This window comes from Danio rerio, chromosome 13, assembly GCF_049306965.1.
Source record: "Danio rerio strain Tuebingen ecotype United States chromosome 13, GRCz12tu, whole genome shotgun sequence".
Classification (NCBI taxonomy): Eukaryota; Metazoa; Chordata; class Actinopteri; order Cypriniformes; family Danionidae; genus Danio; species Danio rerio.
Genome location: NC_133188.1, coordinates 36,152,367 through 36,168,248, shown reverse-complemented (window position 1 = coordinate 36,168,248; position 15,882 = coordinate 36,152,367). Strand labels below are relative to the sequence as shown.

Sequence of the window (15,882 nt, the reverse complement as noted above, 5' to 3'; positions counted from 1 at the left end):
ATAAGGGGTCGCCACAGCGGAATTAAACACAAACTTATCCAGCATATGTTTCACACAGCGGATTCCCTTTCAGCTGCAGCCCAGTACTGGGTATGCACTCAAACCCACTTATTCACACACATACACTACAGCCAATTTAGTTGAATTAATTCACCTATAGCGCATGTCTTTGAACTGTGGAGGAAACCAGAGCAAGCCTGTGGGGGCAGTGCTGTGATCTGAGGATGCTGCAGTTGATGCTGAAGTTCAGAAATGTCATGTGGCTAAAGAATGAGGTCAACTGGCTACCTGAATAATAACCAGGTTATACCATGAATTGACTTATTCTTCCTTGATCGCCCTGGCACATTCCAAGATGACAAGCATTTGTTGGGCTCAAAATTGCAAAGTGTGAAAGGTTCATGACACATGAGACATCATTTTGTGGAAAGGCCACCACATAATACATTGGCCACCACAAAGTCCAAACTTTAACCCTATCGAGAATCTTTAAATTAGGATATGAGAACATGCAAACTCACAGAAATGCCAACTGGCCCAGTCGGGACTCGAACCAGCGACCTTCTTGCTGTGAGGTGAAAGTGCTAACCACCAAGCCACAGTTTTGCTGCCTAGCTCATTTCCTCAGTCAGAATTTGTAAATTTGAATAATAACAAATTAAATTAGTCTTAAAACCTTCTTCTATTGGTTATTTTCACAATTTATTGTGGCATACTGTCAAAAATCGGACAATTGAGCTCATATATCGGCCAAATTCTGGACTTTGTCAGTGAGTAATACCTACAAGCGGGTAATACCTGTGACTCCTGATAATACTTGAAATGATTGGTCAGTGCAAAAAAAAAAAAAAAAGCTGAGCATCAAAATCATACATATAAAAACTAATTTCTTTGAGGATTACCACACTATTTAGAACATGAACTTTCAGACAAACCGAAGTAACTTGCTGCCTAGATTTCCAGCAGTTTTACTAAAGCAAGACAACTCTATAGAGAGACAAATGTTGCCTGTGAAGTTTTGGTTTGATTAAATTACTTCATGGAGCACAGCAGACCTCTTAATAATGCGATGATTACAGCCTTAATTTGTTAATTAATCATAAGTGACAACAATTGAAAGAATGACAAAGATGAGATCGAAGAGACAAATGAAGCAGCGAGCAAACTCTGTACTGCAGCAAATAAAGAAGGACAGGTGAAACCCAAAAACGCAGAACTGTAGCGCAGGAATCATGTAGCAGATGGTTGATTATTTAGGTGTCGGTATAATTTCATTGAGTGCCATTAGAAAGCCTGAGTGGAGGATTTATAGATGCAGTAAACATCCATTTTTTAACTTGTGGAAGTGTTTGTTGACAAATGAGCAGAACTTTATGCTTTTATGCTAATGAACAGAATAGAACAGCCAACATTTCACAAATCCAATACTATTCAGGAAAAAACAGATCATTTACTTCAGCCTAGTCAGATATCAAAAACCCAGAAACAGCATGGCGTGGGTGTGGTGTGGAATGATCTGGAAACTCTTTAAAAGCTCTGATAGAAAGAAGAGTTTTAATGATCCACTGTTAGGAGATTAAAATTGGTAATACTTGTATTTCTGATGATGAGGGTGTCTGTCAGGGGAACATTGCAGTCCTTTAGTAAATAACTTCTGGGACAGTTAACTGTAAAAAAAAATAAATAAAAAGGTGAGTGAAGAATCTGAGATTCCTGTGCATGTGCTGTTGATTTAAGTAATGCAACCCAGTCTTAAATAGAAGGTCGAATTTATTGAATTTCAAAGGGAGAGAAGAGCAAAGAGGGCCTTATTTATTTTTTATTTTTTGAGTTTCTCTGTGCTTACAGAATTAACTATACTCATTAGAGGTTCTTTGCTCTGAAGCATCTTCCTGCCTTCCTCATTATTCTTGAACCTATAGTTTTTTCTCCTTGATGTTGGCTATTATGATCAACACTGCAAAATTGCCAGTTTGATCCTTACAATCAGCCAGCTTTACTATACTCTTAATCCCTGGTTAAACCAGAGGGATCATGCACTCACAGAAAAGAATATCCAATTTTTATCTTTAGTTATGCCAGAGATGATCAGTTTTTTTAATTAAGTGTATTGAAAATATGTATTTACTCTTGAGTGCTTTGTTCTTTGTAATTTGCTGAAGTAAACTCAAAAACAATGAGATACAATTAAATACTTTGAGACTCTATTTTGCATTTAAAATTAAAATGATTAATCAAATATACTCTCAAACATCCCCAAATGTTCCTATAAGCACACTGTATGCGATTTAAGGCACAATTTGGTTGTCTGAGACAAATTTGGGAAATTCCTGTAATCTGATATGCTGAAATCTTCTTTTGATTGTTGGTTTGACATGTTTACTGACATCTGATTAATGGTCATTGCGATCAGATATTCCCTCTGATGAAATTCTAGCGGTATTAAAAGATTTCAGACGATTGCAGTGTAACTTTTCTTATGATGAAGCTCTCATTTAGAACCAAAAGGAACGCTGAATCTGAAGATGGAGTCAGCATGACAACTTCAAACCAGCATGATGAAAAGTGCCTCTTTTCTTGTTTTACTATATATTGAGGCATGCTGTGAGTGAAATTAACGCTGCAGATTGTTTATGTTTGCTGTGAAGTATTATTTTTGAACGTAGGTTACTGAATGCGTCACGGATGGATGACGTCGTACTCCAGATGAGGTTTCTTGCATGTTCGTGTTTGGCACGTCTTGATTGTCATTCAATCTGACATTATGACAACTGAGATCCTAAAGTGTTACATCATGGGGATCATGTTCATGCAGTCTGACAAGCTACAGTTGTTTAGGATTATAAAAAAATGTGCACTATGGGCCAAGATTTAGAGAGATGTTAACATACACTGTCCGTTCAAAATAGGTGACCACCTTGATTTAACGAAGCAAAAAGGTAAGTATAGTGGTGATCACATAAATGTCTGGTGAAATCAAATAATAAAAAACAAAAGCAGAACATATGGCTATGTTTAATAGTGAAAGTAAGAGTCTTTCCACACACACAATGTGAGGGGAACTCAAGGGATTGCGACTTAAGAAAACCACTTATCAGTAAGGCTAATCAAGAAAAAAGGCTTCAATTTGCTAGGGAGGATAAAGATTGTACTCTGGAGAAATGACAGAAGGTCATGTGGTCTGATGAGTCCAGATTTACCCTGTTCCTGTATGATAGCCATGGGCGCATCAGGGTAAGAAGCGAATCAGATGAAGTGATCCACCCATCATGCCTAGTGTCTACCACTAGGCATAATAGGTGGTATCATGTGATTTAGTTGATCAGGTTCAGGTTCAGAAATGTTATGTGCCTAAAGAATGAGGTCAGCTGAGTACCTGAATAATGACCAGGTTATTCAATAAATAGATTTTTTTCTTCTCTGATGGCCCGGCATATTACAAGATGACAAGGATTCATTGGGCTCAAAAATGTGAGTGGTTCAGGGAGCATGAAACATGGATTGGCCACCACAAAGTCCAAACTTTGACCCTATTGAGATTCTTTAGGATATGCTTGATAACTAAATACAACAATTGGCAAAAAGAATGCAACTCTGGACTGGAATAAATCTTGTGACATTGCTGAGGAAGGGCAGCTCAGTGGTTAGACGTAAACACAGTTTCCTCACAGCAAGAAGGTCGCTGGATGTTCGAGTCCTGCCTGGACCAGGAGGCCTTTCTGTGTGGAGCTTTCATGTTCTTCCTGTGGTCATGTGGGTTTTCTCCGGGTGCTTCAGTTTCTCCCACAGTCCACAAACAAGTGAATTAAATAAACTAGATTGGCTGTAGTGTGCGAATGTGTGTACACTGAGGGTTGTACTCACAGTGCTGGGATGTGGCTAGAAGGACATCCACTGTGTAAAATAATTCCCAGAGAAATTGGCAAGTGGTACTCACTGCAGAGCCACTTGGGCAGAGCTGAGCTCCAGCAAGGGGGAGCTTGATCTCCAGCTCCTCCTTCCTTGCACTTCTTCTACAAGTGATGTCACTGGGGGTTGAGATTAGGGGTGGGGGGAGCGTACGCATTAAAACAGCTTATAGGAGGAGGAGTTGAAGCTCAAGCTCTTCCTTGGTGGAGCTCAAGTGGCTCTGCAGTGAGCAGTGTCTCCAAATTGGCGGTTCATTCTCCTGTGGCAACCCCTGGAAAAGCAGGGAAAAAGCTGATGGAAAGTGATTGAGTGACATTGCAGAAACATTTTGAAACCTTGCCACAATGAATGTGTTGTAATCACAAGCAAAAGGCAGTCCAAGGAAATATTAGAATGTGTGATTTTTTTTTCTTCTTTTGAACGAGATGTGTATATACTACTATATATTTATTGAAGTTATTTATTAAAATTAGTAATTTTTCTGCATTCAATGATTTAAATGACATTTTAGCAACAGTAATAAGTGATTTAACAGAGAGATATAATGTAGAATACACTGTAATAAAGTAAAAAATGGCAGCACAAATTTACAAGACCATTGTGAAAGATGTAAACAAAGGCAATGGTCCCAACATATTTCATGTTTTACATTTTTTAATTTTCATAGCTTCCGAGAGTCCAAAAAGGTCCACATTTTTATAAATAATGTTATGTCGACTTGAGTTGCCTCTTGTTAAAGTTATAAAATGGTTTGACAACAAACAGGAAATGTTCATGGGCCAATGACATGACCACACTGAAATGGTCTATAAATTATTTTGAAACAATAGAGCTAATGATCTTAATATTGTCAAACGCTTATAAAATAAAGCACTTTCTCAGGGCTGGGTTGTGGCATAAAGGGTACCCACAACTAAAACATGTGCAGGAGTAATTGTGGGTTCATTCCTCTGTGGTGACCCAAAAGCATCATCATAAAGAAATATGTGATACAGTAACAATGCCAATTCCTTTCTGCTTCAAACTCAGTAACCCTGAAAACTATCTTTTGTCTGAGTGGTAACATTGTGGCCATAATAGAGACTTGCCATCTCTGCTAGGTTTGAGCAAAAACATGAAAGTGCCAACAATATACGGCAGTGAAAAAAAAAAAAAAAAACACTGGCTTACATTTACACAATTCAGGTTGTGTAAAATGTAGCTTTTGACATCATTAAGGATCTTGCACTTAAGTGAAATTCCCCCTGGCTTTTAGCAGTTGATACAGCTGAAGTTAACTCTGTTATCCCATGGGATTCATTTGACTGGCATGAGCTCAATATGGGGATTATCACAAATCCAGAATAATCACTCAGTGACATGCAATACAGAGAAGTGTTTCTCAACCGGTGGGTCACAACCAAAAAAAATGGGTCGCAGGTCTGTTCTAATAGGGCCGTGGACAACAGGCAGGAAATGATGACAGGAAATAATAAAACACTATCAGACTTGGTTTGAAAGGGAAGAAAACTGCGCTACAGTTTCATTTTTATTGTTGTTCAGTTTTATTGTTATTATTATTATTTTTATTGTTGTTATCAAAGGCTGTGAGTGTAATCAAACGTGCAGTATTGTGAAACAAATGTATCTGTCACACAAGCCAACCTTCCAAGGTAAAGAAGATATTATCCAAATTACAGTATATTACAACATTTTAGTATCTGGTGTGTTGATGATGTATAATGATGATCAATGAAAAACAAACAGCACTGACGTGGATTACATCTATTCTGTTCTGTTCTGTCCTATTCTATGCCCTATTCTATTTTTTTTCTACTTTATTTTATAATATTCCATTCTATTATATTCTGTTCTGTTCCTTTCTGTTCAATTCTGTTCTGTTCTGTTCTGTTCTGTTTTATTCTATTCTATTCTATTCTATTCTATTCTATTCTATTCTATTCTATTCTATTCTATTCTATTCTTTTCTATTCTATTCTGTACTGTTCTGTTCTACTCTATTCTGTTCTATTCTATTATGTTCTGTTCTATTCTACTTTACTCTCTACTCTATTCTGTTCTATTATATTCTATTCTGTTCTATTCTGTTCTGTTCTATTCTATTCTGTTCTACTTCATTCTATTCCATTATATTGTTATATTCTATTCTGTTTTACTTTATTCTGTTTAACTCTATTCTATTCTGTTCTGTTCTATTCTATTCTGTTCTACTTTATTCTATTCTATCCCATTCTATTATTATATTATATTCTGTTTTACTTTATTCTGTTTAACTCTATTCTATTCTGTTCTGTTCTATTCTATTCTGTTCTACTTTATTCTATTCTATTCCATTCTATTATTATATTCTATTCTGTTTTACTTTATTCTGTTTAACTCTATTCTATTCTGTTCCATTCTATTCTGTTCTACTCTATTCTATTCTGCTCTGTTCTGCTCCTTTCTATTCTATTCTATTCTATTCTATTCTATTCTATTCTATTCTATTCTATTCTATTCTATTCTATTCTATTATACTTTGTTCTATTATACTCCATTCTGTTCTGTTCTATTCTGTTCTGTTCCTTTCTGTTCTGTTCTACTCTACTCTATTCTGTTCTGTGCAAGTCTATTTTATTCTATTCTATTCTATTCTATTCTATTCCGTTCTGTTCTACTCTATTCTAATTTATATATAATTTATATATACAGTTGAAGTCAGAATTATTAGCCCCCCTGTTTATTTTTTCCCCAATTTCTGTTTAACGAAGGGAAGATTTTTTTCAGCACATTTTTAATTATAAAAGTTTTAATAACTCATTTCTAATAACTGATTTATTTTATCTTTGCCATGGTTGCAGTAAATAATATTTGACTAGATATTTTTCAAGACACAAATAAAACAAATACGACTTTCTCCAGAAGAAAAAATATTATCAGACATACTGTGAAAATGTCCTTGCTCTGGTAAGCATCATTTGGGAAATATTTATAAAAAATAAATAAAAAATAAAGGGAGGCTAATAATTCTGACTTTAACTGTGTACATTTTTCTTCAGTTGAGTTTTTGATTCATGGGTATTTTTCTATGTATTTACACTATCAGATTACATTTCTGTCTTTTTCTTTTCAGCTTAGTCCCTTTATTAATTTGGGGTCGCCACAGCGGAATGAACCACCAACTTATCCAGCATATGTTTTACACAGCGGATGATTATCACTAAAATACATCCATTTACACACATACTACGAACAATTTAGCCTTCCCAATTTACCTGTACCGCTTGTCTTTGGACTGTGGGAGAAACTGAAGCACCCAGAGAAAACCCAGAGAGACCATGAGAGACCAAACACAGAGAGAACATGCAAACTCCACACAGAAATGCCAACTGACCCAGCCGATGCTCGAACCAGTGACCTTCTTGCTGTGAGGCGATCGTACTGCCCCACTGTGATGCCCCACTATCAGATTACATCATGGGAAATTGATCTCTGACTGAGAAATTTTATTGCTGCAAAAGTTTTGCAAAGTGAATTTGATCAACATTTTTTGAATTTTGAAACGGCCAAAGGTGGAAAGAGTACCTGAAAACCATACTTGAGTAAAAGTACAGATACCTTACTGTTATAAAGACTCCATTACAAGTTACAAGTGACCAATTTCAATTAGACTTGAGTAAAAGTATTAAAGTATCTGATTTTAAAACTACTTAAGTATTTTACTCGTACTGAATGTAAGCTAAAAGAACACCAAGAAAGGTTTTATTTCCTGATATAGAAATTAAATTTAACACCTCAATGTTTCAAAATGCCAGAGCAAAATAGATTAAAAAATAGAACAAAAAGTTTCAGTCAAACTCAAATGTCCAAAAAAGGCACAATTTTTCAAAAAAAAAAAAAAAAAGAAGTAGTAAAACAAAATTCAGAACTGACTTTGACGTAATGTGTAAAATTTAATTCTGGTAATGTTAAATTTGGTTTCTGAAATATTGATAAAATATCAGTGTTATTGTAGTTATTTGAAATCAATATTTTAATTTAAGATTTTCTCATTTTTCTGAGAGATTTACCTCTCAGTCTCAGAGGTAGGCATGGGACAATTACCGTTTTAAAGGTATACTTTTGTTTGGAAAAGTCAAGGTTTAAAACGTTAAACTTTTCTCTGATACCGTAAGGTATGCGTAGGATTTATTATTTAGGTTTTTTTTTTGTTTGTTTGTTTTGTTTTTAGGACAGCAATATCTCAGCAGAAAAAAAATCTGTTTTAAATTCAATTAAAATTTAATGAACACCGCAAAAGTCAATAATTAGTTTAGCCTGACACGTTTACTGCTCCAAAACATTAAAAATGTTTCTCAAAATAAATTATATTGTGTTTAAAAGGGATTTTTTTGTTTGTTTGTTTGTTTTTACCCAGACATTTAAAAAGAACATATTTTAGAGCAGCAATCCCTTTACTGTGAAACCGTGATATTTTTATCCAAGGTTATCATACCGTCAGAGTCTTATACCGGACCATGCAGAGGGGGGCATTATTTTTACTTAACTATACTAATTAGCATACCACTGCTAGTTAAGCTACAATATAGTCATGTCATGTCACAGTGGTTTTTGCCCTATTAGTAACAGTATTACCTTATGGTAACATTATGCTTATAATACTATTATAAAGTCAGACATAATTTGACTAAATTCACATTAAATTCATATTAGACTCTTACCTCAATGTGTTTTCTCACATTTGAGGATGAATTCTTAAAGCACTTATTTTCGTGGTTCATGGCAAACAAAGTAGACACTGCATCCTGCACACTGCATATAGATACCGACCTGTCGTGCACAATCACAATGTAATGAGTAACGATAAGAGTCTGTTCAAATGTAGTGGAGTAAAGGGTACATGTTTTCAATCTAAAATGTAGTCAAGTAGAGAGTAAAAGTTGCTTATATTTTAGATACTCAGTACAAGTACAAAGTAGCCAAAAAAAAAAAAAAAATACTTAAGTGAAGTAACAAAGTCCATTTACTCAAGTACTTTACACCACAGGAAACGGCACATTAATTCATCTTGTAATTTAATAAAAACAAATTTTGAGCTGCAAGTACTTTATCTGTTATTGTATGGAGTGATTTCAATATATTTAAAGCACTTCAAACTATTAAAAATCTAATTAAGTATGAGCCACTTTTTCTTAAAAGAGTTTTCACAGCGTAAAGGGTTAATGAAGAATTTTAAATACAATATATTTCTGTTTTTGTTCCTCACAATGTCGTACTTTTCAAAATATATGGCATTTATTGGGCATAATCATTTCAAAGTATCTTTTTAATACCATCCATTAATCAGCAAATAAAGAAAAATAAATACAAATATTCAGTATTACAGTGTTACATTTACACATTCAGTGTTCATTGTCATTAGGTCCTTGCAGAGAATTTATTATCAAATAAATGAACTTTAATATAAGCCCCAGAGAGCATTTACTGTTAATACGAATAAATCCAAAAAATAAATAATCAAGTGTTTTTGGTGACGAATGGGTTAATCATTCAGTCTTTACGACAAGCCGCAAACTGATTCGTAGAAAATGGCGACCCGGTGCAGCTGTCAAACGTGAGTTCATAAAACTGGACACTTAATTAAAAGCAAGGACTGTCGTTTTCGAATAACGTACTTACATCAACCGGTGACTATCGCTCAATCAGCAGAAGTGACTTATTTGCAGAAGAACAAGAGAGAAGGAGATGTTTACTTCAGTAAGGAGGTGACATTGGGGAGCACAGATACTGCTGGATATGACTCCAAATAAGTGAAAGACAGAGTCAGATCTTTTTGTGAACTTATCTGAACGTTTCAATGAACATTCAGGCGTTTAAATAAGTGGTATTTCAATTGTATTAGTTTTAAAATGGCTTGGAGGTCACGATTGTCTTACTTTGGGCTGAGGCATCTGAGTATTTTCTCGAACCCGTCTCCCTCCAGCTGGACTAAAGTGGTGTCCGATGCGGAGAAGATTGTAGGATATCCGACTTCATTCATGAGTTTACGCTGTTTGCTCAGTGACGAGCTCAGTAATGTGGCCATGCATGTCAGGAAGCTGGTGGGGACGAAACACCCTCTGCTTAACACCGCCAGGTAAAGTGTCCGGGCTTTATTTATCATTGGGGTAAAGTTGCTTATATTTTCAGACATTCCCCTTAAGGATATAATTTCGGGAAAGTATCATGTCGATTTGTTGCAAAAATATGTTTTATTATTATTAATGCTTAAGGAATAATGTACAGAACAATACTAATACAAAATAAATAAAGTAAAAAAAGAAAAACAGGGTCAGGGGTGTACAATCAAACGAAATATAAATAAGATAATCAAATATATGTGTACATATATATACTAAGGGGCCTTGTAGGATTACAGGATCTTGAATATTTCAAGGAAAAAAAGTTGAATAGTTTTTTTATTAGTGCTTTTTAACTTTTACATTTTGCATATATGTCATACGTTACATAGATTCTTTTTTTTTACATTATTTTAAAATAAAATGTCAGATGATTGAATGTGTTTGAACTCAAATTGTAGGTTTCTCATTAACTGCTACGGTTAAACTTTATGCTGTGAATTATAGTATTTTTTTGCATTTTAATGAAAGTTAAATATAACACTCTCAGAAAAGTGGGTAATGAAATGACAGGCATAAAAATTGTGTACTTCGTTAAAGTACTTGGGTTAAAAAAAAAAAACCAACATATCACCCAACTGTAGGTTATTATAGCACCTTCCCAACTATTTTTTATTTTAACCCAGTGCTTTTGGTTATAAAATTTTACCCAATACATTGGGTTATTTTGTCTAAATGTTATTTTTTTTATTCTGGTATTACTATTCCTGCTACTACTAGTACCACTATTAATTTTATAAGTATAGCTGTGTAAACAAATAACATACAGTTTTCAAAAATATAGAAAATGCTTTATTTCCATTACATTTTAAGTTCCAGACACTTAAGACTTTTAATCAGTTTAATATTGATCAGCTATACTGCGCGTTGGTAGCATCAACAATTAGGAGTGCTGGTGAAACGGATATAAAACACACGACACGGAGAGCTAATTTGATAATAAATACAACATTATTGCATTAGAGCTTTAATTAGCTTTATAATGCAAAAACAACATTATGTACGGATAATAATACAGCTGTTCTGTGCCAATTAAATCAGATGACTGTTAAAATTCTTCATTTTGAATCCAACTGGTTGAGTTATTAAATAAATAACCCAATAAAGGTTAAAAAATAACCCATCAAAGCACCAAATATTTTTAACTTAACCATTGGGTTAAATAAATAACTCAACGTTTTTTAGAGTGTACAGTATGGTGCTAATATGAATTAATGTTTCTGAATTTACTATTTATGTCAGTATAACAGATAGGGTCCTGGCAGAAAATAACCGGTACTTTCAGTTTATTTTTTCCTAGAGTGCATCTATAATTGATCAACAGTTATTGGTACTAGCGAATAACTAGATGTCTTAAAATTATTGATTTCATCACTTAATGCACATTTAATGTGGGTACTACAAGCAACTCTATCTTTAACTAGTTGTTCAGTGGTTTCCTCCTTTTTGTGTAATTTATTTAAAAGTTACTTAAAGTTAGGGCTGCACAATTAAAAAAAAAACATGCATTGCAATGTTTAAACTTTCTGCGATTTTAGATTGGTTGGGATGATGTTGTAGGGTAGTGCATAAAAATAATCAACAAATTATAAGCAGAGATAAATAGAGCAAATACACAAACAATACAGAAGTAAAATAATCAAACGTATCAAGCTGTATATACTCTTCATTGTGTACAATTGATCTTTGTTAAAACTGCAGTAGTAATATTTCCTTCCAATTGCTTTAACCTTGCTTAAAATGTTTACACAGGCCTTAAAAATACAGGCAATTGATAAACTTTCACTTTATTGTGGTTAAACACAAATGACTCTACTGTAACTGTTGTACCTGGTCAACTTTAATATATTTAAAGTTGATAAGTTAACTTTTATATATTGTGAAACACTAAGTTGTCTAAAAAAGCTAAATTTATTTCTTGATTGTTTATTTTATAATTATTTTAAAATTTATACCATTAAGGTTGCTAGCGTAGTCTGAAAAGCTGCTAGGTTGACAACACTGGTTTTATATTGGATTTAAATTAATTTTCTAAACCAAAATGAGTGAATGTGCGGTTCTGATTGTGTCTTAAATTTTAAATTAAAGGAATAGTTTGTAATAAAAATGAAAATTTACTCACTTTTTACTCAGCCTCAAGTGGTTTTAAACCTTTGAGTTTCTTGGTGCTGAACAACACCAAAAAAGATATTACTGTAACCACAGACCTTTATAGATCTATGATTAAACAAATACTATAGAATTTTTCAATTCTAATTGTTCTAATTTTCAGTCTTGCCACAACAGAACTAATTACATTTATAACATATTAAAACAGGAATTCATTGTTTTAAATTCTTTAAATATAGGCTAGTTCACCCAGAAATTATATATATTTTGTCATCATTACTCAATAGGATGTTCTTCCGAACCTCTAAGACTTTATTTCTTCTGTGAAATTTTGATCGAAATTTATGCTCAATTTCGATTATCGAATCAAAAAATAGAATCGTCGATGCTGCCACGCCCCCATGTCACGTCAGCTTGGCTTGCCAAGCGGGAAAAAAACAGGCTTGTTGAAGTGCTTGTTAAACTGCAGAAGCAGGAGACCCGTCGACAGAACTTAAACCCTCTCCTCTTTCAATGAAGTCGGCGGTGTGTAAGCATTTTGGATTTCAAGTGAGTTATGTTGACAACGTTCGTGTTGTTGACAAAAAAACACAGTTTTGCAAGCTCTGCTATGTACGTATTACCTACGGTTCGTCCGATAGACAACACCGGCATCGCGATCCTCCGCCCGCCCCCGTTGCAAATCCGCTCGCGAAAAGTACACACTCAGGCCCTGTTTACACTGTCTTTGTCTTTAAATGGCATTTTAGAACGACAACGATTTGACATCCACAGTGGCGTGTAGCATTTCTGAGCAGCCCTCCTTCCTCTCTACCTCTGAAAATGCACATCACGTGACCACACAGACACAAACGCACACACAGCCATGCGCTCGAGACAGCAGGTCCAGGCAGTCAGAGAACTGCTTTAATCTTTCACTCACTTGTACTTAGTCATTTTAGCGAACACCTCAGATACTGTTGGCTGGTTCCTGTTGGTTGTGCATCTTTTTTTACCGACGCCATTATAACGACACAGATCACTGCCTATTCACGAGTCCCGTAGAAAAAGTGATTGACAGGTGGTAATTATGTGTGTATCTTGCCTTTATTCATTTACTGTATGATTTGTTTATGGGTAAAACAAAGACCATGCAGGTCAGGTAGTTTAAACGGTAGGCTACAAATAATTAATTGGTCATTAATTAATTAATTATTCATAATTGAAAATCGAATCGAATCGTGCCTTTAGAATCGAAAATGTAATCGAATCGAGACTTTGGAGGATCGTGACACCCTTAATATATATATATTGAAGAATATTAGTAACCAATAAATAGTAACCAAGTTAGTTTTAATTTCTAAGAATTTATAAATAAGTAAAAAATGTACTATTTTAGGAATTAATGAATAAGTAAACACTGTTAATAAAACGCAGAATTTTCTCAAAACATCTTTTGTGCTGCAGAGAAAATCAAACATGAATGACTGGAATGGCTGGGAATTTTGTAATTGAAGGACATGAAAAGTTCAGATGCAAAAACCTCTGAAATTTACTTCTAAAGTGAGCATTTTTCTGACACACTTTTATTTATGTTTTTAAACGGTATATATTATTTGTTCATTCCGCTGTGGCAACCCCAGATTAATAAAGGGACTAAGCCAACAAGAAAATGAATGAATGAATGAACTTTTTGACACTGTCCCTTCAAGGCTATGATCCTAATTGTATTTATGTTTAATTTTATTAATTTCACATTAAAGGCAATGAAAAGAATGTATTAATTGACATTCATTCATTCATTCATTCATTCATTTTCTTTTCTGCTTAGTCCCTTTATTAATCTGGGGTTGCCACAGCGGAATGAACCGCCAACTTATCCAGCATATGTTTTATGCAGCGTATGCCCTTCCAGCTGCAACCCGTCTCTGGGAAACATCCATACACACTCATTCACACTCATACACTACGGACAATTTAACTTATTCAATTCACATACTGCATGTCTTTGGACTATGGGGGAAACCAGAGCACCCGGAGGAAACACACGTGAACACGGGGAAAACATGCACACAGAAATGCCAACTGACCCAGCCAGGGATCAAACCAGCAACCTTCTTGGTGTGAGGCAACAGCACTACCTACTGCACCAAAACGTCACTGTATTAATTGACATAAAAGGGGAATTACTCAACTTATACATAGGAGCTTGAGAAAAAAAATCTAATTTTAGGAGAATAATTTAGTTGGAACTTGTACACATGAATCAGAACTGGTTGAACTAAATAGCATTTAGTGAATGAAGTTGTATACATTATTATATAAATTATAATAGCTTGATTTGAGTATAATAGCATGATCAGAAATAACAAGACACTAAAATGGGACACATGAAATGCATGATTAGAATTTTTCAGCAAGAGTTTAAAGCCATATTAGGGTCAGCGGCCAGGTAAATCACTGACATCTTCTTTTTAAACTATTCAGTTCACAAAAATAAATCGGACATCATATAACTAACATGCATGCATTCCTCCAGCCGTCATGGGGCCAATTTATGAATCCTCTATATAAGAAAAAGGCTTCATGAATATTGATTAGGTCACGCTGACGTTGCTTTGTAACCTTCTCGGAATGGTCCCAATTAATCTTAATGAACCAAGCCTTCACCATAGTAACATTACTTAACTGACTTTCCAACCAGTGCCAATTTACTACCATCTGCACTTCAGCCAATTAGTTGTGAGTAGAATGAGACTTGATTAATATTCATGAGCCAAGGAATTCCTCTGCTTGGATATTGGCACAATAATCCAGTGCTCATGAAAACCATGTGTTGTGAAGAAGCCTGTGACATGCATTCAAGTGTCTAGGAATAAAAAAAAACGAAGTATCACCTGAATATAGAGGTTAAAGATGCAGGTCATTATTATCCTGAGTGGCTCTTGGCTCTCAAAGGGCAAATTAAAAGACCACATAGAGGTTTTGTAAGTGTTTGCGCCCTGTTAATCATCTGAGTAATCTCTAGTGCTGACCTGTTCAGTTCGTTCATTGAAAAGCAAAGCAAGCTCAGTCATTTCTGTTATAGAATGGTTGATGGTCTTAGCTTTTGTTCAAGAGGGGATTTTAATGGTGCAAAGAATAAAATGATACATCAAACCATGTGCACCATTCAGACTAATCCTTTTAAGGCATGTTCATTGAGCCTGGAAGGCTTAATAAATGAAGCTTTTGTCCTATGTTGGTCTACGAGTGAATGTAACCTAATGGTTTTGCATCTTAACTGCAGGTGTCACAGGCTCAGTTCCTGTTTGGGGGCGATTTAAAAATGGGACACTTATTGAAATCACTTGAGCAAGGCACTTAACCTCTTGGTTACTCCAAGGAGGTTGACCCTAGAAGCAGTGTACTTAAATGACACTTTCAAGTAGCTCTTGCAAAATTTGAGCTGCCTCCCCCTAGTGGCTGCCATTTGCATTTCCAATCTGATTATGTGCAACTTGGAGACAGACAGTCATCTCTCTCTGATATTGTCAGGTTTTGATATATATATATATATCACAAATCATAAGTACAATGTGTTGCTATACGCACTATATCAGTTTACTAATTTATGGGAGTGACATCTGCATTCACCAACTGGATCGAATCCTAAAAGAAATGCTATTAATAACTCCTGAAAAAAGATCTGTGCAGTTTGTTTGGGATCAAACTGAAGAACTAATTA

General features: G+C 34.8%; 1 protein-coding gene across 1 annotated transcript in view; it reads left to right on the top strand.

Moving 5' to 3' along the window:
- Nucleotides 1-9,483: 9,483 nt before the first annotated feature.
- The window catches only part of pdss2 (prenyl (decaprenyl) diphosphate synthase, subunit 2), a 65,605-nt gene continuing 59,206 nt past the window's right edge, over nt 9,484-15,882 (top strand). Inside the window, 1 exon segment of the mRNA NM_001002351.1 lies at nt 9,484-10,024. Within this exon segment, the coding sequence (NP_001002351.1) occupies nt 9,798-10,024 (227 nt within the window). The 5' untranslated portion in view covers nt 9,484-9,797.